Below are 27,498 nucleotides of genomic sequence, written 5' to 3' on the forward strand. Positions count from 1 at the left end.
CGGTTTTTTTCGGTTCCTTATAAACGCGGCTTCTCCGAAAGATAGATGAAAAGGATACGCACACAAAGAAGAGACACGTACATACATGACGGCGTTGGGCGCGCATGCACGTGTTTCTTGCCGAGCAAGTATGTCGATTGCCTAATAAATAGATCGATTGAGATAGAACTTTCTTATTATTACAATACAGTAACAATATATGCGCATGTATGTGTTTGAAAGCAACTCGGACCCGCCAAGTCTTTTACGTCAGATTGGTCTTAAGATCGCTTTAAACAATTTAAATATTTAAAATTCGAAGTATAAGTAGGTTCCAATGTAAATCCGCACGAATGTAGAAAACGGGCTAACTAAGAACCAGGCGCGGTAAATAATGCGCGAAAGTTTTATTTTTATTTCTATTTTACATATCTTCCAACCTTGACTGCGTGCCGACTAAATGTCAGATGTCAGACTTGAAACACAGCTCCGGTTGGAGTAGTAAAATTCCCCCCCCCCTACACCTAATTAAATCGATACCATTCAATTTTGATGCTATATGCATCTAAATAACTGTAAAGAAATCATTGCGAAAAATATTACCACATTCCTCAGTGGTCGAATTAGTACGACACTTCCACGGAATGAAGAAAGTTCCAGGTTCGAACCCTGGCTGAGGTAATATTTTTCGCAATGATTTCTTTACAGTTATTTAGATGCATATAACATCAAAAATTAAATCGAATCGATTTAATTAGGTGTAGGGAGAGAGAGATTTTACTATATACTCCAACCGAAGCTGTGTTTCAAGTCTGACAAATTTAGTCGGCACGCAGTCAAGGTTGGAAAATAAGTAAAATAGAAATAAAAATAAAACTTTCGCGCATTATTTACCGCGCCTGGTTCTTAGTTAGCCCGTTTTCTATATTTGTATAAATATTTAAAATTAGCAATGAAATCCGCGGCAGAATAACGCAGATGTATGTACCGCGCAATACTGAAAATTTCGCATAACTTCAAATAAGTATATCTTTTTGTCAAATAAGTATACTTTTTGAAAATATGTCGTATTTAAAATTATTTTTTTATTTTAAAGGGTAAAGTCTCTACTTTAAGAAACTTCTATTAGATTTTTATTTTATCCTTCCCCCTTCCACCATCTCTTCAAAAGTAGAATGTGTTTTTTCTCCAAAAAGTTGCATAGTTTGTTAAACTCTAGAAGAGGTAGAATACATTTTTTCGCAAATATCATTGTAACCATCGTAAAATATGGACTTTTCCTTGCAAATTAAACAAAATTGAGGTCCGTTTTTTTTCGCGGAGTTACGGAGTATCAAAGTTACCTATACATTTTTGTTCAGTTATCGCCAGCATTAGCTTTACCCGATGAGTACCACAGGGAGGTTGCTGGTCGGATTTTGCCCATCGCGTGTGTTGTGTGTGTTGGGGGAAGGATGTCGGTATGGTCGCACTTAAAACTGTGTATTCCCACCTTATCTTTGAATGATTTTTTGATGATATTTTTGAAAAAAATTTATTCCACCCCGTAGGGTTTGTCAAACTATGCAACTTTTTGGAGAAAAAACACTTCTATACTTTTGAAGAGATGGAGGGAAAGGGAGAATAAAATAAAATTTTAACGAAAGTTCTTTAGAGTAGAAACTTTACCTTTAAAATAAAAAGAAGTGTGTCAACTACGACAATTCTTCACTGAGATATGCTTATTTGAAGCTATGTGAAATTTTGATGTTAACTGAGTGTTACGATGATTTTGTTGACGAGTGTAGGTCTTATTTTTACATCGTTTTTATTTCTGTTCTTGTTTTCTTGAGCTTATAAATTTTTATATTTATAAGATCTATACACGAGATCGTTATAGGGATTTTTTACACGTTATCCCGATGTTATTTTTTTTAAATAAAAAATTGTTTTTCCCCTTAATTCAGGTTTACGATGGTACTTGTTGAATTAATCGGGACCTTTATTGTTGTCGTGAGTATTTTCTACGTTTATTACAAATACGTGATATTTAATTTCTGGCGAGAAAGAAATGTATTTTACCCTACACCTGTGATACCAACAGGAAACATGCTAGCTGCCATGTGCGGGGTAAAATACATTCCTTTTGCGCCAGAAATTAAATATCACGTATTTGTAATAAACATAGAAAATACTCACAGGTATCACTTGGTATCGCGGGTGTAGAGTAAAAGCTGTCATAACTGGAAAAATGCAAATAGGTGAGTACCTCTATTATCTTTCATAATATTAACATAGACAATGTGAGTGTATATTTACTTTTTCGAATGCAACTCTCTACATCTTTTATTAAATAAAATATATAATTTAGATGGAAAGGACAAAATTGAAATTTAAGAGTAAAAGTAATTTACAAATACAAAGTTTTTAATATAGCAATATGGTAAATTAAGATTGTGTAGAATAAATCCCAGATAAATTTCCATTAACTATACATTCATATTTAATCAAAAAATATATGACTGATTGATAAGTTATATTTTCATCTGCAATATAATTTTGCAAAAAATCATTTTTTTATCAAGGAACAATATGCCAAGTAAATAACAAAATTTTTTATGAAAAGGAAGCCTAGCTTGTAATATACTATTCGTTATATGACTTATAAATACCACAATTTATTTATCACTTTCTTTTATAATCATTACAGATAAGTTTATATTTTTGCTAAATTATTAATAATTTACACTGTTTTTATTTGTATTTTTACTTTCAAAAAATCGTAGAATTATGTGCTATTTTAAATAAAAAGAAGTTTGTCAACTGCGACAATTCTTCGCTGAGATTTGCTTATTTGAAGCTATGCGAAATTTTGATGTTAACTGAGTGTTAGATGATTTTGTTGACGAGTGTAAGTCTTATTTTTACATCGTTTTTATTTCTGTTCTTGTTTTCTTGAGCTTATAAATTTTTATATTTATAAGATCTATACACGAGATCGTTATAGGGATTTTTTACACGTTATCCCGATGTTATTTTTTTTAAATAAAAAATTGTTCTTCCCCTTATTTCAGGTTCACGATGGTACTTGTCGAATTCATCGGGACCTTTATTGTTGTCGTGAGTATTTTCTACGTTTATTACAAATACGTGATATTTAATTTCTGGCGCAAAAGGGATGTTTTTTACCCCGCACATGACAGCTAGCATGTTTCCTGTTGGTATCACAAGTGTAGGGTAAAAGACATCTCTCTTGCGCTAGAAATTAAATATTATTTGTAATAAACATAGAAAATACTCACAGGTATCACTTGCTTGGTATCACAGGTGTAAAAGCTGTCATAACTGGAAAAATACAAATAGGCGAGTACCTCTATTATCTTTCATAATATTAACATAGACAATGTGCGTGTATATTTACTTTTTCGAATGCAACTCTCTACATCTTTTATTAAATAAAATATATAATTTAGATGGAAAGGACAAAATTGAAATTTAAGGGTAAAAGTAATTCACAAATACAAAGTTTTTAATATAGCAATATATGGTAAATTAGGATTGTGTAGAATAAATCCCAGATAAATTTCCATTAACTATACATTCATATTCAATCAAAAAATATATGACTAATTCAAAAAATATATGATTGATAAGTTATATTTTCATCTGCAATATAATTTTGCAAAAAATCATGTTTTCATCAAGGAACAATATGCCAAGTAAATAGGAAAATTTTTTATGAAAAGGAAGCCTTATAATATACTATTCGTTATATGACTTATAAATACCACAATTTATTTATCACTTTCTTTTATAATTATTACAGATAAGTTTATATTTTTACTAAAGTATTAATAATTTACACTGTTTTTATTTGTATTTTTACTTTTAAAAAATCGCAGAACTAAAAGAAAAATTTATCAACAGGTGTATATTGTCATGATGTCTATTTGAAATATAAGGATCATCGAGTTTTTGGAATATATATGTTTTTTAAACCAATCTTGGTAATCGCCGATCTTGCTCTTATTCGAGTGATGTTAATAAAGGAATTTGCAAGTTTCCACAACCGTGGCCTGTACATTAATGAAAAAATTAATCCATTGTTTGACAATTTGGTTTTTATAATTGGCGAGAGATGGCGAAATTTGCGCTTCAAGTTGACACCCACTTTCACTATGGGAAAAATAAAGCAGATGTTCCCAATTGTGAAGGAATGTAGCGAAGAACTCGCAAAGTACCTAGAAAGTAAGGCAGAGATGAGAGATTCCATCGAGATGAAAGATATACTTGCAAGATAGTTATTTTTTTAAATTGTTACTTAAACAAAGTCTTTCAAATAACAAGGAATAGAAACTCCTGAATTTGAAGACGAAAAGTGTAAATATTATAGGATAAAAGAGGATAAATAGCATATTCATGTAATAAAATTTTTTAACTTAATTTTTATATATCAATCTTTCTTTATTCGTTTAAGTTATTTCTCATATAATTTTATAACATCTTTAATGTTTCGTACATTTCGATAGAAGTTACTAAAAATTAGTTGCCAATTTGACCAACAAGATATACTACAGATGTAATCTTGATGTAATGATTACATCTGTAGTATATCGTGTTGGTATTTGGCATTTGGCATCAAATCTAACTGTATTGAGAAACCGAATAATGAATATCAAAGGCAAGGAAAAAATATTTTAAGGATGAAAATATTACGATTTATCCTGGGTATGTTTATGCCGGGAATTATGGATTTCTTTTCAATCCCTCTCATAGACCGACACATCACCAGCTTTTACATGTTCGAATCATATTCATGTAAAAATTGGTGATGTGTCGGTCTATGAGGAGGAATGTGGAATATAGGCAAGATGATAAAGTGATAAGACATGATTTTATGAATCTGCTCATTCAACTCATGGAGAGAGGTTTTATTGATCCTGACAATGACAACAAGACCACCAACGTAAGATGTTAATATATATTTTTACATATTACATATTACATTAATACCCGCAGTTTTTCTATATGTCTTAAAAATTTACATCTATTATCTCATGTTGCAGTTTTGTAAATCAAATAATTAAGATTTCTTTTAAAACAGATCATTAAAAAAACTATACTATTTTATTCACTTGCAGCAACTTTAAATAAAGTTACCATGGTGGAAGCTATTGCGCAAGAGAAAAAGATAAAAAGTTCTGCGCAATAGCTTCCGTCATGGAAACCTCCGCGGCGACGTCAATGTTCGCTATATATGAATTAGCTCAAAATCAAGATATACAAGACAAAGTTCGCAAGGAAATCGACGAAACGTTAACAAAACATGGTAATCTCACCTATGACGCTGTAAATGAAACGACTTATCTTCACAAAGTAATAAATGGCAAGTATTACATTAAGTATAACAAAGATATTTCGTTATTAATATGTAAGTTTAAATAAATTGCTTGTATTTTTGATAAAATATATCTTTATACCTTTCTTTTACATATCCAGAGACTCTGAGGAAATATCAACCTATTCCATTGTTGAATCGCGTCAGCACCAAGGAAATCAATCGGCACGCGAATGTTCGTTGTCGGCACCAAGGAAATCAATCTGCCGACAACGAACATTCGCCTGCCGAAGGAGATTCCGATTTTCATCACCGGTGCTTGGGCTGCATCGAGATCCGTCAATATACCCGGACCCGGATAAATTTGATCCTGAACGATTTAGCGCCGGTACAAAAATGGGAATCCCCTTCGGCAGGCGGAACATTTGCCTGCCGAAGGGGATTACAATTTATATACCGGTGCTTGGGCTGCATCGAGATATTCGTCAATCCGTCAATATCTCGGTGCAGCCCAAGCACCGGTATATAAATCGGAATCCGTCAATATACTCGGACCCGGATAAATTGGATCCTGAACGATTTAGCGCAGACGAGATAGCAAAAAGGTATCCTTCCTCATTGATGAGGATATGAATAAATGCACATTCGTGGACCTCCTCCAAATTGATTTAGCACAGACGAGATAGCAAAAAGGCAGAAGGATCCATTAATATATATCTATAATTTATATATCGAATTATTGTTTAGAATTATTTTTATAGTCTTGTGCATGTCTGTCTTTTGCATTTTAGTTCACAATGAGGAGCGTCACAATAGTTGCGTCTTAAAGACTTCTTTAATTATATTTAAGAAATGTACACTGAGAAAAAAAGTAATTAGATAAAAAAAATATAAGTTGATTTAACGAAATGTCTCATTGCGGGGCAACGAAAGATGTACTTATTGCAATAATATTTGCTATTGCAATGTTAACATTATATAATTTATTGTTTCAACATCATATATTATTCCCTATATATTTTTTCTGATTGCTAAAACGCAGTCTTTTATCAAAAGTATGCTATACATAGTTGGAGGATTAGGTCTGTTAGATTTGAATTAATCACAACTTAAATTTTTTGAAATACAGGTATAGCTGGAAAGAAAAAAGATATAGTTAATTTCTGGCACAAAAGGAATGTATTTTACCCCGCACATGGCAGCTAGCATGTTTCCTGTTGGTATCACAGGTGTAGGGTAAAATACATTTCTTTCTTGCCAGAAATTAAATATCATTTGTAATAAACATAGAAAATACTCACAGGTATCACTTGGTGTCGCGGGTGTAGGGTAAAAGCTGTCATAACTGGAAAAATGCAAATAGGTGAGTACCTCTATTATCTTTCATAATATTAACATAGACAATGTGAGTGTATATTTACTTTTTCGAATGCAACTCTCCACATCTTTTATTAAATAAAATATATAATTTAGATGGAAAGGACAAAATTGAAATTTAAGAGTAAAAGTAATTCACAAATACAAAGTTTTTAATATAGCAATATATGGCATATATAGCAATATATGGTAAATTAGGATTGTGTAGAATAAATCCCAGATAAATTTTTCCATTAACTATACATTCATATTCAATCAAAAAATATATGACTGATTCAAAAAATATATGATTGATAAGTTATATTTTTATTTGCAATATAATTTTGCAAAAAATCATTTTTTTATCGAGGAACAATATGCCAAGTAAATAGCAAAATTTTTTATGAAAAGGAAGCCTTATAATATACTATTCGTTATATGACTTATAAATACCACAATTTATTTATCACTTTCTTTTATAATTATTACAGATAAGTTTATATTTTTACTAAATTATTAATAATTTACACTGTTTTTATTTGTATTTTTACTTTAAAAAAAATCGCAGAACTAAAAGAAAAATTTATCAACAGGTGTATATTGTCATGATGTCTATTTGAAATATAAGGATCATCGAGGTTTTTGGAATATATATGTTTTTTAAACCAATCTTGGTAATCGCCGATCTTGCTCTTATTCGAGTGATGTTAATAAAGGAATTTGCAAGTTTCCACAACCGTGGCCTGTACATTAATGAAAAAATTAATCCATTGTTTGACAATTTGGTTTTTATAATTGGCGAGAGATGGCGAAATTTGCGCTTCAAGTTGACACCCACTTTCACTATGGGAAAAATAAAGCAGATGTTCCCAATTGTGAAGGAATGTAGCGAAGAACTCGCAAAGTACCTAGAAAGTAAGGCAGAGATGAGAGATTCCATCGAGATGAAAGATATACTTGCAAGATAGTTATTTTTTTAAATTGTTACTTAAACAAAGTCTTTCAAATAACAAGGAATAGAAACTCCTGAATTTGAAGACGAAAAGTGTAAATATTATAGGATGAAAGAGGATAAATAGCATATTCATGCATGTAATAAAATTTTTTGACGTCGCCACCGTCAACGCAGAATTCTCGGCTTAGGGACCAGGAGCCTTAATAACAAGAAGTGTTATGAAAAAGAGCTTGAGGAAATGCTGGATGGACTAAAAGTAATTTGGGTAACGCTAAGAGTAGAATTTCAATTAACACGGTTTGTCTGTTGTTTTTTAACAAATTAGCTACAAATTCGTGATCAGCGACCCAAAAAACCTTCCAGTAAGAGTTTTCAGATTATTTACTGGAATTTTCGTCCGTTTCTCATATTTGCATCCGCAATATTGGATCCGCCATTTTGAATTTCACAATTTTACGTTCAGATTCGTAATCAGCAACCCCAAAATTTCCCAAATACTGAGTTTCACATGAATTTAGTTACTTTTCACCGTTTTATCTGCCCATGTTGGATCTGAAATTTTGAATTTATCCCTTTAAGCAGCCATAACTATGACGCCATGTTGAATTGCGCATATATGCCACACGCCTTTCGAAAGCTCTTTTCAAGACAAACATTTTCCGCCCTTGGTCATTAAAATCCGTCCATACCAATTTTGGACAGATGGGGGGTAAAAGTGACGTGGATCGTCCCATATATATGTCATAAGACGTCGGCGTTAGGAGGAGAAGTATCTTAATATAAAATTTTCACATTTGGACTTTGCGTCGCAATATCTCCGCTCGTAGGGCACGTAGCGGAAAATATTATAAGAGATACCCCCCCCCCCCAAATCGACCCCAAGCTATCGATCAAGCCTACTTAGACTTGATCCGTTCACTCGTTATCGAGATCTTAACATCTCGAGTACTCGCAACCCGTCGCGTCGCGTAAAAGAGTCACGGTCGGTCTCGCTCCGCGTATACTTGGCGCGAGACACTACCGTGTCTCTTGATAATTAAGATTTCTTTTAAAACAGATCATTTAAAAAACTACATTATTTTATTCACTTGCAGCAACCTTAAATAAAGTTACCATGGTGGAAGCTACTGCGCAAAGTTCTTAGGAAAAAGATAAAAAGATAAAAACCTCCGCGGCGACGTCAATGTTCGCTATATATTAATTGTAGATTTTGAGTTAATTCATACATAGCAAACATTGATGTCGCCGCGGAGATATACAAGACAAAGTTCGCAAGGAAATCGACGAAACGTTAAAACAAAACATGGTAATCTCACCTATGACGCTGTAAATGAAATAACTTATCTTCACAAAGTAATAAATGGCAAGTATTACATTAAGTTAAGTATTACATCATAAGATGATAGAGATTCTCAGAGCGACTGGGATCGACAGTGAAGAAATACGCTTAATCTCAAACCTCTACTGGCAATAAACCGCAGAAGTTGGACTGGAATCAGCAACGTCGGAAACAACTCTCATCAAGAAAGGAGTGTGGCAAGGATGTGTCTTATCACCACTACTATTCAATATATACTCGGAGGCTATTTTCAAGGAAGCTCTAGGGGGAGTTACTGGTGGAATTAGGATTAATGGCAGGACGATTAATAATATCAGATATGCGGACGATACCGTTGTGTTAGCAGAGAACATGCAAGACTTGCAAAACATGATAGACCGCATAGTTCGACACAGTGAAAGCTTTGGTTTCTTCATGAATACTACAAAAACCAAAACCATGGTTTTCTCAAAGACACATGTGCATGCACATCTGATTATTAAGGGGGCAACTGTGGAACAAGTCTCGTCCTTCAAATATCTTGGAACCATCATGACCAGGCTATATGACCCTAAGAAGGAGATCAGATCAAGAATCGAGCAGGCTAGAAGAACATTTACGAGTATGAAGACGTTCTTCACGAGATCGGATCTAAGCTTAAATCTCAGGGTCCGTATGATCAGGTGCTACATATTCTCTACCCTGTTATACGGTTGCGAAAGCTGGACTCTTGACCCAAATACGGAAAGGAAAATAGATGCTTTCGAAATGTATCTATACCGTCGTATGTTGCGCATATCATGGGTACACAAAATAACCAATGAGGAAGTCCTCAGCCGTATGCAGAAACAGAAGGAACTCATGTTGGCAATCAGGGAGAGAAAGACGAGATATATAGGACACCTGATGCGAGGAGAAAGATACGAATTCCTGCGACTGATCATCCAAGGCAAGATTCAGGGGAAGAGATCCATCGGCAGGCGCCAAAATTCCTGGCTGAAAGACATCAGAAGATGGTTTGGCTGTACCTCGGTGGACATCTTTCGCATGGCAGTATCTAAAACTATGTTGGCCATTTGGATCGCCAACCTTCGAAAGGAGATGGCGTCATAAGAAGAAGAATTACATTAAGTATAACAAAGATATTTCGTTATTAATATGTAAGTTTAAATAAATTGCTTGTATTTTTGATAAAATATATCTTTATACCTTTCTTTTACATATCCAGAGACTCTAAGGAAATATCCACCTATTCCAATGTTGAATCACGTCAGCACCAAGGAAATCAATCGGCACGCGGATGTTTATTGTTGGCACCAAGGAAATCAATCTGCCGATAATAAACATCCGCCTATCGAGATTCCGATTTTTATCACCGGTGCTTGGGCTGCATCGAGATCCGTCAATATACCCGGACCCGGATAAATTTGATCCTGAACGATTTAGCGCCGGTATAAAAATAGGAATAAAAATAAACGTAGAAAATACTCACAACAACAATAAAGGTCCCGATTAATTCAATAAGTACCATCTTGAATCTGTAATAAGGTTTTCAGGTTCACGATGGTACTTGTCGAATTAATCGGGACCTTGGCACCAAGGAAATCAATCTGCCGACAACGAACATTCACCTGCCGAAAGAGATTCCGATTTATATACCGGTGCTTGGGCTGCATCGAGATCCGGCAATATACCCGGACCCGGATAAATTAGATCCTGAACGATTTAGCGCAGACGAGGTAGCAAAAAGGTATCCTTCCTCATTGGTGAGGATATGAATAAATGCACATTCGTGGACCTTCTCCAAGTCGATTTAGCACAGACGAGATAGCAAAAAGGCAGAAGGATCCATTAATACAATATATCTATAATTTATATATCGAATTATTGTTTAGAATTATTTTTATAGTCTTGTGCATGTCTGTGTTTTGCATTTTAGTTCACAATGAGGAGCGTCACAATAGTTGCGTCTTAAAGACTTTTTTAATTATATTTAAGAAATGTACACTGAGAAAAAAAGTAATTAGATGAAAAAAATATAAGTTGATTCAACGAAATGTCTCATTGCGGGGTGCCAACGAAAGATGTAGGGGAGACCGGGGCCTAACCGTCACCGGGGTTGAACCGTCAAATCAAATATCTCGGAACCTGTATATTGTGCGAACTCGCTATTAACATTGTAAACGCTGCTTATGGTACCCATGTGACCAACGGAGTTTCGGCAGGTTACCTGCCGTGTTATGATTTTTACGAGGGCAAACGTGTTTTCGGAAAATAAAAGTGAAATTTTCTGCGCGTGGAAATTTTGTAATATCTGCAATAATATTTGCTCTCCAAATCTCGAGGTACGTGATTATAAAGAGTAATGCATGCTGAACACGAATCCAGTGTAGTTTTTTCATTATCGTTGATGTCTAATATTTCGTGGGCGATCAAACCTGAAACTTATGTTTGGGGCTTATCCGCCAGTAAGCCAGTGATGTGAATCCGGCCCGGTTTTTCGCGCATGCGCGGCCCCTCCACTACGCACACAGAGTGACGCTCGGTCTATCGGTGTGTCGGCAGCGCTCGGCAGTGCCGAGCGAAAGGGAGAATATTACTCCCTCCTTGTCGCTCTTACTTAGCTCGCGCGATCGACGATGTTTTTACGCTAGAAATGCTTTCTCGGTATCTCGGCGTGAATCTGAGTTGCCGTTGCACGATAATCAAAGAGCGATCTATGGAATAAAGTAGAGATGTAAAAATAATTAATAAACATGAAAAAATTGTAGTAAAAAATTTTCTTGATCACTCTTGCAGAAATTTTCATGCTTTGACCTATACTCCTATTATTTTGACAATTCCTTTCCGAAAAAAATTCCGTAGAAGAGAAGACACATATTTTTTTGTTTGGCCTACAATTAATATTTCCGAGTGTAATATTTGTAAGAAATTGAATTTGTCGGTAACTGTTATACTTTTAAGTTAATTAATATCTTGGAAATATTCAATCTATATATATAAAGGAAGATGTCCTGACTGACTCACTCATCAACGCCCAGCCTAAACCCCTGAACCGAATTTTTACCAAAAGTATATGAAATAGGGGTACAATTTTCCGGGGAGTGCCACTATATGTATAGTTTTTTGTTACCGATTTCCTGGAAACCGGTTTTTTTAATTTTTCTAATTTTTCGGGAAATAATTGGCCGAATCTCAAAGAATTATAGTTCAAATTTCTACCAAAAGTATATGAAATAGGGGTAGAATTTTCCGGGGAGTGCCGCAATGTGTATAGTTTTTTGTTACCGGTTTTTGGGAGAGAGAGGAAGAGAGAGGGAGAGAGAGAGGGAGAGAGAGGGAGAGAGAGAGGGAGAGAGAGGGAGAGAGAGAGAGAGGGAGAGAGAGAGAGAGAGAGAGAGAGAGAGAGGAGAGAGGGAGAGAGGGAGAGAGGGAGAGAGGGAGAGAGGGAGAGAGAGAGGAGAGAGAGAGAGAGAGAGAGAGAGAGAGAGAGAGAGAGAGAGAGAGAGAGAGAGAGAGAGAGAGAGAGAGAGAGAGAGAGAGAGAGAGAGAGAGAGAGAGAGAGAGAGAGAGAGAGAGAGAGGGAGAGAGAGAGATCCTAGAGAGTTATCCATCAGAGATCTTAGCAGCGCAAAGAACCTTTCTACATTTGTTCGATTGAAACTGGTGGCACGTGCTAAACTTGTCGCTACTGGTTTGCGTATGGATAATATTGGATGTCGTTTGAGAAAGCTGCTTAGCCAATCTTCACCGGCCATGCGAGCGGCTTCCCACGATGCTGGTACCTTCAGATTCAATTTTTTGGCTAAATCAAAGGCTAAACCACGGGTTTCCTTCGCAGATAGCCCAAAGTACATATCGTTGCAATGTACTAAGTATATTCCATCAAAGTCTTTTCAGTTTCAGAGTCCATAACCTACATTTGAAATTAAGACGTTGCATGAATATAAACTTCGCTGAGCAGAGTGTATGCTTTTAAAAATTAATAATCGTTAAGTACTCACCGAGAAGTGTCCTTTATGTAGTACGACCACGTCATCCAAGTTTTCTATCTCATCGTTGTTCTTCTTCAACCAGTCGTTCAACGTGGTTCTCCGGACATCGAATTGTTTTGTGGCTGCGTAAGCGCTCATTTTATCTTTTCTCACAGCAAGAACTGCCTTCTTGTCGACGGGAGTCGTTTTGCGACGATACGTGCCTACCATTTCCCTCCTATACAAACTCACGCACGTGCAAGGGAAGACAGAATCACGCTCGAGGGAAACCTAACCTGAAATCGCCGTGAGCTGAAGTCGTGCACCCGGCACGCCACAGTGACGAGACTGCCGGACTAGCCCCGGGTGCTTACTGACGAATTAGCCCCAAACACAAGTTTCAGGTTTGATCGCCCACGAAATATTAGACATCAACGATAATGAAAAAACTACACTGGATTCGTGTTCAGCATGCATTACTCTTTATAATCACGTACCTCGAGATTTGGAGAGCAAATATTATTGCAGATATTACAAAATTTCCACGCGCAGAAAATTTCACTTTTACCTTCCGAAAACACACGTTTGCCCTCGTAAAAATCATAACACGGCAGGTAACCTGCCGAAACTCCGTTGGTCACATGGGGTACCATAAGCAGCGTTTACAATGTTAATAGCGAGTTCGCACAATATACAGGTTCCGAGATATTTGATTTGACGGTTTTACCCCGTAGACGTTTTAGCCCCTGTCTCCCCTACCCGAAATCGATGTATATATAAATGTTATACTTATTAATTTATAAAAAATTATTTAAGAAAAAATTTTGAAGATGTATTTTGCCGTTTCAGAAAGAACAAATGCATTTCGAGCAGTTTTAATTTACTATTGTTTTATATCTTATATGCAAAATGCCACATGAATAAATTATTTTAACAAATACAATTAATAAATATAATAATTAAACAAATAAAATATTTTAACTAATATTTTAATAATTTATATTACATTATAATCAAGCAATAGCGGATATGTTCTTTTATTACGCATCTTTCCAGACGCTTGGAAGATCGTGAAAAAATAAAAAGTTGTTATAAAGAAATATTTCGAGGCGAGAATTAGATTTCTCTTCGCCCGAAATTTTCGAAAAATCGTCAAAGTTATCCGGATAATATATTTGGAAGGTTGTTGAAGGTATTCTAGAAATAGAAATTATGCTACCCTGCTTGGAATCCATTAAATAACCCCCGCTTTTTTCCCTTTCACGCATTCCCGCCGACATTCTTATTGCTCGAAACTAGACATTTTTAACGGACGACAGACAATAAGCGCCGATACATTTAGCTTGGAAACTCAAGTCACTTGCCTTTTGTATCTATTCCTGCCTCTTAGCCGTACGTGAATCTCTAGTTGATTATATCCCTTCATAATTTTCGCGCATGTGAGATTTAGAGATATATATTTCGTTCGCCAAGAAGAAAGTATTATTATTTAGTTTCTCTCGTATTATTTATTTATTATAAAACTTAATAAACGGAAGAGGCGGGGGGACGTTCCCGAAATTAATGCTTTATAAAATTTAATTAAAAATGTTTTATTGTGCGGAGCATACATTACCTTTGTCGAATTAGCGAGGCGATCCTAAGTCCTAAGTCCTAATCATTAATCTACCGATCGATTATACGATTCGTTACACCTTGGAAAATGGATATAAGAAATATATAATCGTGTGTGTTTATCACCGTGTATATATCTGTATATATATATATGTATTTATATATAAAAAATTTCTTCTCTCCTTTTTCTCTCGTCGTTGTGACTATAGAATGGGCTCTCAAAAACGAAAATATTACAAATCGACTAGATACTAATAATGTTGCTTCCTCTTAAAGTAAATGCGTTCTCTCGCTCGATCAAAATATAATATATATATATACTATATGTATATGTATAATATATAGATATGCGCTTTCTCTATGCGTGTTCTCGTCTTTGTAGTAAAAATATTTTTTGGGCTTTATCTTTGGACGATCTTCGTTAGTCTACGGTTAAAAAATAACGACTTTGCGATAAAGTTCGGGCTTTGGGTTTCCTATCGTGTGCCTAATTGCACGGGTCCGCATAAAAAGAATTTTAGGATAAATAAAAATGGCAAAATGTTTCTCAAGTATCAGTATAAATTCATATAATAAATTATTATTATTATAAAAATTATTATTAATACAATTAAAAGATAATATTTAATATTATTAAAACAATAAAAAAAGACTGATATAACAATCGGGTGTAAAAAAGTCAGTTTATTGCTGTTATTCTAGCTAGATTATATTTAATAGATCCGACAAAGAATTAGACAAAAGATTTGACCGTTCTTTTGCCACTTTTAGTTATCCTTGCATTTCCCTCGGACGAAGTCAGATTTTTATATTTCTATGACGTATCACCCGGCCATTAGAGATAATCTCTGTCGTACAATTGATACACGATCGATCCCGTTCGCTTCGTTGATTCGGCATAAAGCTACGTTAATAAACGTCACTTTGTTCGTCATTAACTGTACAAAAATCGCGCGGAACATTTTCGTTCGCTTTATAAAAATAAATCGTCTGTTAATTGCTAACTGGAGGACTTCGTTGCGTTGTATTCGGTAAGTTCTGTTTTATAAATAGCCGAATTTTGCTCAGCACGTTTAATTCGTCTATTTTCATGTATAAGCAAACGTGAGAAAATGCGATTTAATCGAAAGCTTCAATGATCCTCCGTTACATCGATGTCTCTAATAGATAACGTTAGACGATGATTATGAGTTTATCGATAAATATTAATGTTTAATATAGCGGGCACCGAGTAGATCGGTCGTTCAATTAACACATTCACCGCCAAGCGTATTTTAGCTGGCTTTCCGTTCACGCCAATTGGATTATTTTATATATTTTTTTATATATTTTTATATATTTTATATCGAAAAAAACAATAAAATACTCAATTTATAGAATTAAATTGCACACAAAATATAATATAATATATTTATTCGACTGTCATAGCAAAACGTAAACGGAAAGCTAAATGTTGGTCACCAGTGACCGTCGTGGAAGTAAATGTGTTAAAAAGCATTTTGATTCGACAGTGTTCGCCTCACCGTTTGATAATGTCAATTGAAAGTGAGACTTTGCTTCTCCTCGCTCTCTTGTGATATATCAAAAGAGCATCGTCAGTTTTTCATCATCCCTATATATCGAGAAAATATAACGGAAATCGTGATTGTAAGCGCGTTTTGTTTTCCTGACTCAGGATCCTTATATCGGATATGTATGAACGTGAGTCAGTGAATCTCTTCATAATTTTGTCAAAACTTACCGCAGTCGCAAATACGCGCAAATAACTTTATCATCCCGCCCTTAAATCTAATCCTGAAGTCGTGAGACAAACGTAAATTCACATTTTTCAGCTGCATTTCCTCAACGCATTTGCTGCATTTAACGTAGAATATACAATCAAACTATGTGGAAAAGTAATCGAATTTATTAGTTGCAACTTTCGGCCCGATTTTCATGACTGAAACAACACAAAAAGGAAAGTTATGGAAAATGTCGATGGAAAGCATAAATTTCCGTTTTTGAATATATATATTCAATCATTAAATTAATAAATTATTTTAAACACTTATAAAAAAATTTGACGTTTTAAATCGTTCTAATTGTATGAAATTTTGCATATGCAATTTTATCTCGTTTTTAATGAAAAGAAATACAAAAGCTAGAGGCAAAATTATAGTTTGAGATACAAGTTTGACGCAATTCGTCTCACGAACTCTTAAGAGAACAAAGTAAATCGTACCACAGTCTGTCTCGATCTTTCGCGTATTATTGCCAGCAATAATTATTGATATTGCTATATTATGGATTTTTTGGAGAACGAAAGATCGGATTCATGAAACTTTAGCAAACGGAAAAATTCTTCGTCGTTGCGACGTTCTTTAGACGAATTCACGTAACGGGTTGCCTCGGGACGGAAGGATTAACCGGCGCCAGGCTCAAGGTTTCTTTCTTCTTCTTGTTCACGCGACGTCCCACGTGTAAAACAACATCCCCGGCCTTCACGGACTTGAATTCGGCGATCGCCTCGGCGTGGGTCATACCGTGAAGAGGTTTCGAATTTATTGACAAAATTTCGTCCCCTGCAAATACAGCGAATTTTGTGAAATATATATCTTAATTGGAAATATAATGATATAACAATAAATATTATAATACAATAAAAACTATTGCAGAGCAATCTTTAACGATTATCACACAAGCGTAATCCTTCAACAAGTAATTTTGAAATATATTTACATTTTATTTGAAAGTCAAAAATAACTATAATCTATAAAATAATTTATAAAATTTGTTTTGGCAAATAATCGCTTGGATAAAAATTATTTTAGACATTATTAAATAAAAAGAAAAACATTTAGAAAAAAAAAACAAGGAAAGATTATCTAGTAGTGATAATTTCATCTTAAATGAAAACTGATTCTTATCTCAAAAAAAGATTTAAATACAGAATTAACTTATTGGATACGGCTTTACCTTCTTTAACAGTGCCTAAGTCAGCAGCTTGACCATTAGGGAAGACAGTTTTTACATAGATCCCCATATTTCCGCGAGGACTGTCGGTACCGCCGACGATACTGAAGCCGAGTCCCTTGTGACCGGGACCCTTAAGAAATCTGGCGGTCAGTATCGTAAAGGATGCGCTCCCCTTACCAGGTCTTGGCAAGGTACAAAAACGTGACTCCTCCCCTTCAGCGGCCTCATCGATATCCTCAAGCTCCGAATCGGTATTCAGACCCTCGTCCGCGTCTTGAGTACCCTGAAAGGAAAATCGCATTGCATTCAAGCCGCAGAAAAATTTACGCGTGCTATATAGGCCGTATAGTAATACTACGCCAAGAAATATTTTATTTTTATAACACAATAATAGAAATACTTTCTACGGTCGGGTTGGATCTTTGTGCCTAATAATATTTTTGCGTATACATCTTTTTCAGCTCAGCAAACTGCGCGCCGAATAATGTCGGTCTTGAAATACAATATCAAGCTAAAGCCCAAATAGTTCATGTAATTAAATTCAAAATTAATGTAATAAACATGATGCTAAATAAGTATTTTTTTAAAACGTACATACCTTTTTTAGATATGAAACTGTAAAGAATTTATTACGAAAAATACTTGGACCTTCCTACATTCCGTTACAGGCGTCTTTACCACTTTAACCACTATAAGGTATTTTATTTTTAACCGGCAAAACTTTTGTTAACATTTTAATTGTATACCGTTGTTTATATTTCTCTACTAAATCTTTATCGACTCAAATTTGAACTTACGAAATTTGGTAAAAACTAAAAATTGGTTTTTCTTTTTTTTTTTTATCGGAATCTACTCACTTGCCAAGTCTTTAAGTTCGTGCCCGAAGAGCTGGGGATATTCGCGACGCTTCTACTGTTGAGCCTCTTCGGGTTTCTCTTGCCGGAACTTCTCTCCGTACCTAGACTGGCAGGTGCGTCCTCCTTACCACCGGCGGAATTCAACGCTACCTCGCCCGAGTAATTATTCACCTGTCCGCCGAGCTTGAAATCGGTGGACCTCTTTCTGGGCGTCACTCTGGGTATGTGTATCTCCTCGAACGACGGCTCCGACTGATTCCTGATCTTCGCGTTCTGGAAGTGCACGTTCTCGTACGAGTGCTCCCTCGTCTCGGAGTTACTCCTGGCCAGGTGTCGACCCGCGTACGGACTTCCGGTAGCCAGATCGTCTCGCGGAGCGCCAGCTCCTCGTTGAAAGCGCACGTTCTCGTAAGAGTGATCGTGCACGCTGGCCTCGCGGTTCTCCGAGTTGCTGCGTTGGAGAACTGGCCGGACCCTCGGGCAGCAGGACGACGGCGAGGACCTCGAGAACACCACGTTCTCGTAGAGGTCCTTCTGCTCGTAGCCGTCTTGGGCGGAGTAGGCGAAGCTGTTGCCGTTGCAGTGAGGTGAGTTCGGGACGCTGCTCTCCGCCAAGGTCTCCAGGTTATCGTGGAAGGGATACGGCGGCAGGGACGCCGGCTCGCTCGAATCGTAACGATTCTCCTCGAAGGTCTGACTGGAAGACGAGGTGAGCGGACTCGGCACGTAGAAATTCGAGGCATTGTCCTTCTGCGGGGGAAACACTTCCGTCACGCTCAGCGCCTTTCGCTTCCTGATGCCGGCGTTTATCTTGCTGAACTTACTGCGGAGCACGTGCTGGATGTCGGCGATTCCCTTCGTCGTACCTGCAAACATACTTTGTTATCAAGTACACGTGCAAAATACAATCGGCCTCGCAGAGAACCAGAAACGAAAGAAATATTCATTCTTTTAACATTAAATTCAATTTTCAACATCTAACTTCAATAGTTCTTTTAGTTAATTGTAAAGAAGTAACTTTAACGAACGCATTATGAGGTATATTACATTGTTAAATTCGTAGTGTCAAATTATACTCAATTTGAGTAATTTTTAATTATTTCTATAGCTCACCACTGCTCCTACTTAATATGTCGTTAATTTAACACTTTAACTAAACCAATGCAGTTAAAATAATACTGTTTTGTGTTAAAATAATAAATTTCGACACTCATGGTAGTTAAAAATAACAAAATGTTATTTAACTCAAGAATTGGCTTAAATTTCATCCTTTAATATTTAACAGTGTACGTCAAGACTAGACTTCGCTTAAATTTCGCGACGGTGATTTGGTTTCGGGTCAATTAAAATTCACCTGGCAGCCTCAGGGAACTAGTTTGCAGCAATTTCTTCGGCGAGCTACCATCTTGAAGGCTCTTCGCGGCCGGCGAGGCTTCTCTGCTGGCCGGCGTCGATCTCACCGCGTGTATAACACCGTGATTCCCGCCACCCTGTATCAGCGCCTCCTGCGGCTCCGACGACTCCTGCACGGAGCATCTTCGCCGCAGCTTCCGCCAGCGCTGACTGATGCTCTTATTCCACAGATTCAGGTCTGAAAAAGAGGCAAAAAAAGAACGTTCAGAATGCGTCGCGTCGAGTTCGGCGCCGTTGAGTCTCGCTCGACCGAAAACGCCGGGAGTATCGTTCCTTCAAAAAAAAAAAAAAAATAAATAAAGAAAAACGAGGAAGAAAAACACACCGTTCCGTTCCCCGTCCGTCAGGCCTTAACGACCGGAAACACTTATCTCTTCCCTGAGCGAGGTGCACGACATCTTTCTATTTACGCACAGATAACGAGTCGGGGGACTGACGAAAAGGCGCGCCACGGCACGGATGAGTGTAACGGTAACGATATGACATTATCGAGAGCAAAACAACGCCAAGCGTGTGATAACTCGTGCATTTTGATATGTATAGTGATCATAAACGTTCGAACATGTTACTGCTGCTCCAAAGTAAATTGACTCGATAGAGTGATAACTCAATTGCATTTCAACCATCAACACTTAATAAAAGCTCTTTTTTTTTGTTACAACAATATAATAACAAAAATGCGAGATTTTCTCACCGTTATTTTGTAATTTTCGTGTTTTAGACATTCCTGCACGACCGACCACATTTGTAGAGAATAAAGAATTTTTTTTAGGCTTGATGGTTGAGAAACGGAGCGATGTATTTTCTTGTTCTTTTCCTCCTTTTTTTTAAATATAAACAATTATGCATATTACTAAGAAATTTTTTTGGTATCGTTTCTTTTATGTTATTACATACGGTATTTAAATGGTATTTAAATATTAATATTAAATCTGCATTGATTAAAAAATTCTGAAATGTCGTCCAAATCTAATACGATAAACACAAGAGGAGATTGGTCATTCAGACCTTTCCGCTTTTTAAAAAAGAATTTAATGATAAACAATAAGCAGCTCTTGCTTATTTTCTACCGCTCCAGATGAGAAAACTTAAATGCCCATCACGTCAACTCGTAAACGCATGAAATCTTCGTGGAAACTGTCGAGGAAGAAAGCGCGGCTTAAAAGAATCTCTGTCACGCGGTGTACCCTCGTCACGCCAATTACGGGCAACTCCGAGCATCAATTCCTCATTCCGTCGCGCGCATTCTAACCAATTCAATTACATCTCCCATCGCAAGCCACCGTGTAATCCAATCTGCAATTACAATTCAATATAGTCTCCATGTCTTCCCCGCAGCCGTCCACGTGGCAGCCGGAAGACGACGAGACCAACCGCGAAGTAACATCAGTTCCGCGGGGTCGGACCCCACTTCCTTCTTCCGCTCCCTCGGCGCACCCTCGACAGCGGCCTTGAAGAAAACCGGAGCATAACGCGCGTCATGCGCGCGCTCACGCGCACCGTGTCACGATGTCATGAATCGTTAAAGACGATGACGAACTTTCCAGTCTGGCGAATTAACGTGTGTGGCTATTAAAATCCAGCCTCGCAGCCTCTTCAAGCAGAAATTGTCGCAATGACGCCGCGGTACGACTGTCGCTCGTCGCTGCGACGCACTGATGCCGCGGCTGTCGCGTTCGCCGTTATCCCGGGGTTACCGTCATCTTGTGCAAAACGCACTTTCACTTTTCGTATCTCCGGATGCGCCCGATTTTACGAGGCCTTTTTTTACACGCGCTGCCACGCCGCGCCGCACCGGTCGGACGTTGCGCTCGCCGATACACTCTCTTTCGGCCACCTTATATATATATTTGCATATGTTTGTATATGTAAAACCATGCACCGGTGAGATGCCTAATTGGCTGCTTCGTTAGCGTCAGCTCGTAACGTACGATGAGAGATTGTGACATCGGCTTTTGACGCCACCACCAAATTTTTATATCGCCTCCGAGGTATTTTATGACGCTGGATATCAACGTGACGAAACTTGTCCGATCGAGGAGAGCCTTGAGGAACTTCGACGAAACAGTGGATATCTTTCGGAACGAAGTCTTACGCGGAAGAACTATTCCCGCCTCGGGAATTCCTGGAATACTTTAAACAGAGTGGACATAGAGTGACCCTTGTCACTTTGTTTAACCCTGAATTACTTCAAGAAGCGACGCAGTTGAAAGTGAAGTTCTCGACAAATTTACAAAATAGAAAAGAATAATTATTAACTCGTCAAGAAAACTTTTCAGTTTTTTTTTCTTTTTTTTTTAGAGAAAACGGATATATTAACAGTCTCGCACTTCTTGACGTTTCTTGACGCTTCTTTTACACATCCTTGGAAAGTTTCTCTTCGCGCGTCATAACTACATTCATTTAATTCACACTATCACTGTGATTGTTCCAACGTCTTTGTCTCAGGATAATCTAATGCAGGATCGATAAGGCGGTATAATCCCGGAAGAGGACAGTTCCTTTTTAATAAAGCTTCCTTAGGAAGAGCGTAATTAACATTTGCCGGCGTCCACGGAGTTTCATGCAAATCACTATCGATCACACAGAGACCGTGGGGAATCAAATCCCGCCATCGCAGATAATGTCATCGGAAGTTTAAATCTCCCCTGTCTCGACGCAACATCCTTTATGAGAGCAAATTCTGTGAGTTTGATCCAAATAATTTTCTTTTATAAGAAAAACTTTAAAAGTCTAGTTTTTCTCTGGGTGAATGATTATTTTTCCAGATTTAAAATTAATTAATCTTCAATGCAAATTCAGAAAGATATTATCCTTACGGATGTAGAATTATTTTCCAGCGCACGATTTTTCATGATTTTTCCTTCTTCCTGTTTATACAGCCTCAGTAACTTCTTTTTCACGAAACAAATTTGGAAAGCTTACATTCGTTCAGTTGTATCATTTGCAACTCCAGGCGCAATAATTCGACATAGAAGTTTCGCCCAAACAATTTTCCTTTAGAAGAAACATTTGAAGAATCCAGTAATCCTCTGGATGAATGATGATTTCCCCAGGTTTAGAATTGATCTTGGGAATCAATGCAAATTCAGGAAGATACTATCTTTACGGATGTAGAATTATTTTCCAGCGCCGGCACGATTTTTTATGATCGTTCCTTCTTCCTTGACACTATTTTTTATAGAGCCTCAATAACTTCTTTTTCACAGAACAAATTTGGAAAATTTGCACTCATTCGGCTGTATCGTCATTTGCAACTCCAGGCGCATCAATTCGGCGTAGAAGTAGAAGCCGGTGACGTATGCGAGCATCTCTATAGACGGAAAAATTGCCGGTTGATCCCCGATCGAGCGCACCGCGGGATCGATCAGGGTCATCGATCGTCCTTCGATCCTCCGCATTCGGCGACGCGAAACTGATCCTCGCAATCACGCGCGACTCCGACTTTCTTCAATTGTGACGGCCGAGTCTCCGTTTCGGAAATCGCGGGATCTACACTGCGCGCAGTCTCGGCATGGACTGAAAGGCCCTACTCTCGGGCTTCACGTTCACGTTGTCGTGTGTTAGGCGTAACACACGTGTGCGTGTGCCGGCGTGCACACCACACGTGCGCGGCTCTCTTGATACCTGTGCATACTTGGTGACGCCGAACGAAAGGCTTGTATCTGGCCGATTCAAATTAAAAATTATTTTTTTTTGAAAATTTTATTTTGATAATTTTTATTCTTTAAAAAAAATATTGAGCTACACATAAATTTATATACTTCAAAATAAGAAAGATCGAATTATGAGATAATTCTTTAGTATTTTTATGCAAATTTTTTTTCAACAATTTTTATTCTTTAACCCTTTAGGGGCCACACATCAATCCCATTGAAGTAAAATGTTATAATTTATAAGATAGTCTTAAAAGACGTCCCTGATGAAAGTTTTTTAGTTTTTTTAGTTTTTTTAAGTTTTTTTTTAGTTTTTTTAGTTTTTTTTAAATGTACATAATTATGTACACAGGTCCCTAAAGGGTTAATCTTGAGCTATACATATAGATTTATATACTTCCAAATAAGAAAGATCGAATTATGAATTATTATTATTTAGTACTTTGTGATTATAATTCTTTAATATTGAATGTTTATTTTATTAAGCTTCTCTACTATATCTTCAATTAATATTGTCAATGTTTTAATATTGTTTACGACGTATTGTCTAAAATGTATATCTTTCTGTATTAAATGATAAATCTAAAAAAATTTGTTGAAAATAATTGTTCCTAATATAATATAAACATCAGAGATTTTGCAATTACGAGTGATTGCAAAATCTGAGAGTTGCAAGTTACATTTAAAACTTTAATTAATTGAAAATATTATTTCAGTTAATTAAAGTTCACAAGATATTATTTCTCATTCAATCTCAAATAAATTTAAATTCGAGATTAATTTTTATCGAACAATTCACATCGATTTATATTTATAAAAATATCGAATGTTATTATTCTTTTAAAATTCATTTCATAAATCTGGGAGAAGTAAAGTCGTATATTTAAAGGCAAAGCGACGATTCTTTTGTTAATAGGCCACCGTGTACAAACCGCAGACAGATCGTGTACTGATTGTGGGAGCTCCTCGGTGTGCGTTAGAATATGAGCGGTCTCTTTCACTCAGGGACTTCCGAGCACGTGTGTCGTCCACTCAGGCACACAACCTGCACACATACATACACATACGCACACGCGCACACGCGCCTATTAATGTACATCACGGCTGCGTGCACACCCTACGCGCCGTTGCACTCGTGTGCCTCATGGTCAGGGCGGGACGCGTTGTTCTTCACAATGATGCGAGCGTGTCTTTCGTGCACGAATCCGCATGAAAGTGGACGGCACACAGACTCCAGAGAAGAGAGGCGACTCAACAACTTTCGAACGGTAATAATCGGTAAGCCAATTACGTTTAAGAATGACTAAATTTTCTCCAGCCAATCTCGCCCCTTACCCATCCGCGCTGTTACGCCAACACACTTGCGCACATATATTTTTCCTCGCCCTCCGGAGCTTGAAATATCTACACAAAAATAGCTAACGGAAGAGATAAGATAATGAAATTAATTACGGACTTGTGTAGATTTCTTTTCACGATTATTTAATCACACTAAAAAATCGAAAGATAAAAAATTGTAAGATCTTATTTAACGGAGTTTTTTATTTATTTTAACGAGCAATATTTATATTTTGTAATAAATATAATTTTCTTCATATACTCCCTTTCTCTCTCTCTCTCTCTCTCTCTCTCTCTCTCTCTCTCTCTCTCTCTCTCTCTCTCTCTCTCTCTCTCTCTCTCTCTCTCTCTCTCTCTCTCTCGCTCTCTCTTAAATCAAAGCAGCTCAGTTCCCCTCGGTATCATTTCATTCGTCGGAAGATCATTCACCGACATTATCAATCTCGCTGCGAAAGATTATCGCGCGCGAACGGCGCTCCGTTTTATCGTCTTACATACGGAGCTCGTACAATAAATAAATAAACCGAGAGTGACGGGGCTGTCGACGAGCGACGATAAACGCGCTTTAAAGAGACACGCACGCAAGTACGCGCTCACGCATACGTAACCAGCATGTGCACGCCGCGCCGGTGAACGCGAGTTACGTGCGTATGCGTGACTTAAGTGACACTCCGTGCGTGAGGTCAAGCCCGGAGAATGTTTCTGCTATTGCTCATTGTGTCTCGGGGGGCCCCCCGACGGGCCCTGGCCTGGCCCCTATGGCGCAGTCCGACTAAGTGGCCGCCCTCGATGGGAATTTGCGCTGCCATTGAAACGGCAAAGCTGCTTTGCTCTCGCGATTCTGAGGATCGTTTGTCTTTGTTATTTTTTTTTTTCGGTTGACGTATATTTTTTTGTCTACAAAGGATGATCGAAATTACTGTATTACTTTACAAAAAAATTGATGTAATAAAAATATTTCTAGGGCAACATAAAAAATGATGGACAAGAAATTTAAATACGTCCAGTTTCACGATTTGAGAATTGTAAAAGAACTTTTAAACGTGAAGACTTTGAGACCGACGTAATAAAGTGTACTTTTGCTTTTCTAGAATTTTAAAAGAAGAAAGATACAAACTAAAAATAACATTTTGCAAGTCGAAATGTTGTAGAATACCGAATTATATGTAAAAAAAAACTTGTACGAGAGCTCATGAGCACCTCTGAACGAAGTGCCTTTCATTCCCGGCTTTCCACTTCACTTATCCCGGAAACTCGACGTTTAACATCGGAGTATTATTATTTTGCTTACCTCACGCCTCACCCTGAACTTAGACGACGACGACGACGACGAAAACAATTATACAACGGCGATTAAATCATCAGACGTGTCGATTAAATGCTCGCAATTAAACGATCGAATGGCGCAGCGCGCGTGTTTTCAGCGCAAAAAAAGCGACTCGGTCGTGGTGAAACCGACGTTATTATCCGATCCGCGGTTTCACGACGGCTCTAGTTCGACTTGTGCATAAAGGAACGAGCCGGCGATCAGGCACTCGGGGAACCCGAGCATTCTTCTGGTACACGTCAGCGCGCAGAAAAGGAGCCCGAAGAAGCGTTTCCCTCTCGAGAGAAGGAAGGAAGACGGAGACACGCGCGCGGCGCGGCACGGTGACGGGGGCCGGGAACGGGACGGAAAAGGGGCCCCGTAGGGTACAACAGTTGCAGCGCGTATATAGTAGACCAACGCGAGAGGAATGCGTAAACGGTACACCGTATAAGTAGCTCCGCTCGGTCACGACCAATTCCAGAAAGGCACGCATGAGAAACGCGGCGGGAGAAGGCCTGCGCTCTCGCGAGCCTTCGAAATCTTAAGCGAAGGAAATGTCACGCTGGTTTGTAAGGCAGATTCATTACTGTCTCATCAAATTCGGTATTAACCTTTAAAGGCTACGTAGTCCATATATGGACTCGCATATGGACCTTTGATCGCGTATAAAGCTGGATCTAATCAACCAAATCTTAAAGAATTACATATGAAATAGGGGTAGAAAACATTGAAGAATATAATAGAATTAGAAAAGTTGCCAATAATTAATATTAAATTGCCCAAAAACATCAGTTTTTGAAGAGTCTCAAGCGGTCAGACTTGGTGTAGCCTTTAAGGATTAAAGTTGGAAGATCGAAGTTCCTCCAAAGAGAGATTGAAACATTTCTCTTCAGGTGAAGAAAGAACAATACTGAAATCTGTGGCAGCAATTTTGCTTCGATTTTGTTTTAATTTTATTCCACGAATGTAAAAATCCTTCGGTATCAATTTGGATGCAATTGAGATAATTGCAATCGTGAGAAGAATGCAATGATTTTAGAATAGAATTCGCGAGTATTAAGAGATAGCCAGGCACGGTATTAATTTAAATTTTTCACATCAAAAGTCGGTGGAAAATAACAATTACAAATTCTATCTTACAGTGCCATTTCCTTTCAATTTAGTTGGGGTATAAAATAATTACAGAGCCGACGGAGTTCGCGGTTAATGTCGGAGCAAGTTCCCGGTATTATGATGTTAATAGTGTTCTTTTTATTACAAAAGCGAGATGACGGGGACAGATGGCTCACGTCCAAGAGACTTCTCGTTCCGACGTTCGTGTCTCGACAGGTTTAAATTCATCCCTCACGGTCACGACAGCGTTGCGTCACCTCTCAACGACGACGTAACGAAGCTCTCTTTCTCCCTCTCGCAAGCTTTCGCGTCTGTTCGCGGCATAATTCGCTCCCTCGTGGCTG

At 37.4% G+C, this 27,498-nt stretch overlaps 1 protein-coding gene and 2 long non-coding RNA genes across 5 annotated transcripts in view; 1 reads left to right on the forward strand and 2 right to left on the reverse strand.

Moving 5' to 3' along the window:
- Positions 1–4,819: 4,819 nt before the first annotated feature.
- Positions 4,820–7,388, forward strand: LOC139774805 (uncharacterized). Its single transcript, XR_011718679.1, has 2 exons — positions 4,820–6,659; positions 7,246–7,388. It is a non-coding gene; the product is annotated as an uncharacterized lncRNA (long non-coding RNA).
- A 7,087-nt stretch (positions 7,389–14,475) lies between these two features.
- Positions 14,476–27,498, reverse strand: part of LOC139774845 (uncharacterized) — a 35,179-nt gene continuing 22,156 nt past the window's right edge. For all 3 annotated transcript variants that reach the window (XM_071710341.1, XM_071710338.1, XM_071710339.1), the window contains 4 exons: positions 19,680–19,916; positions 18,326–19,191; positions 17,469–17,751; positions 14,476–17,074 (listed from right to left, as the gene is read on the reverse strand). In XM_071710341.1, the coding sequence (XP_071566442.1) occupies positions 16,884–17,074; positions 17,469–17,751; positions 18,326–19,191; positions 19,680–19,916 (1,577 nt within the window). In that variant the 3' untranslated portion in view covers positions 14,476–16,883. The remainder of the gene's footprint in view (positions 17,075–17,468; positions 17,752–18,325; positions 19,192–19,679; positions 19,917–27,498) is intronic.
- On the reverse strand, positions 20,009–21,362 carry LOC139774848 (uncharacterized). The gene is made up of 2 exons (XR_011718686.1): positions 21,113–21,362; positions 20,009–21,034 (listed from the first exon to the last, which is right to left on the reverse strand). It is a non-coding gene; the product is annotated as an uncharacterized lncRNA (long non-coding RNA).

The sequence above is a fragment of the Temnothorax nylanderi genome, unplaced genomic scaffold (assembly GCF_030848795.1).
Source record: "Temnothorax nylanderi isolate EJ_2023f unplaced genomic scaffold, tnyl_v1.0 TNYL_tig0088_pilon, whole genome shotgun sequence".
Classification (NCBI taxonomy): Eukaryota; Metazoa; Arthropoda; class Insecta; order Hymenoptera; family Formicidae; genus Temnothorax; species Temnothorax nylanderi.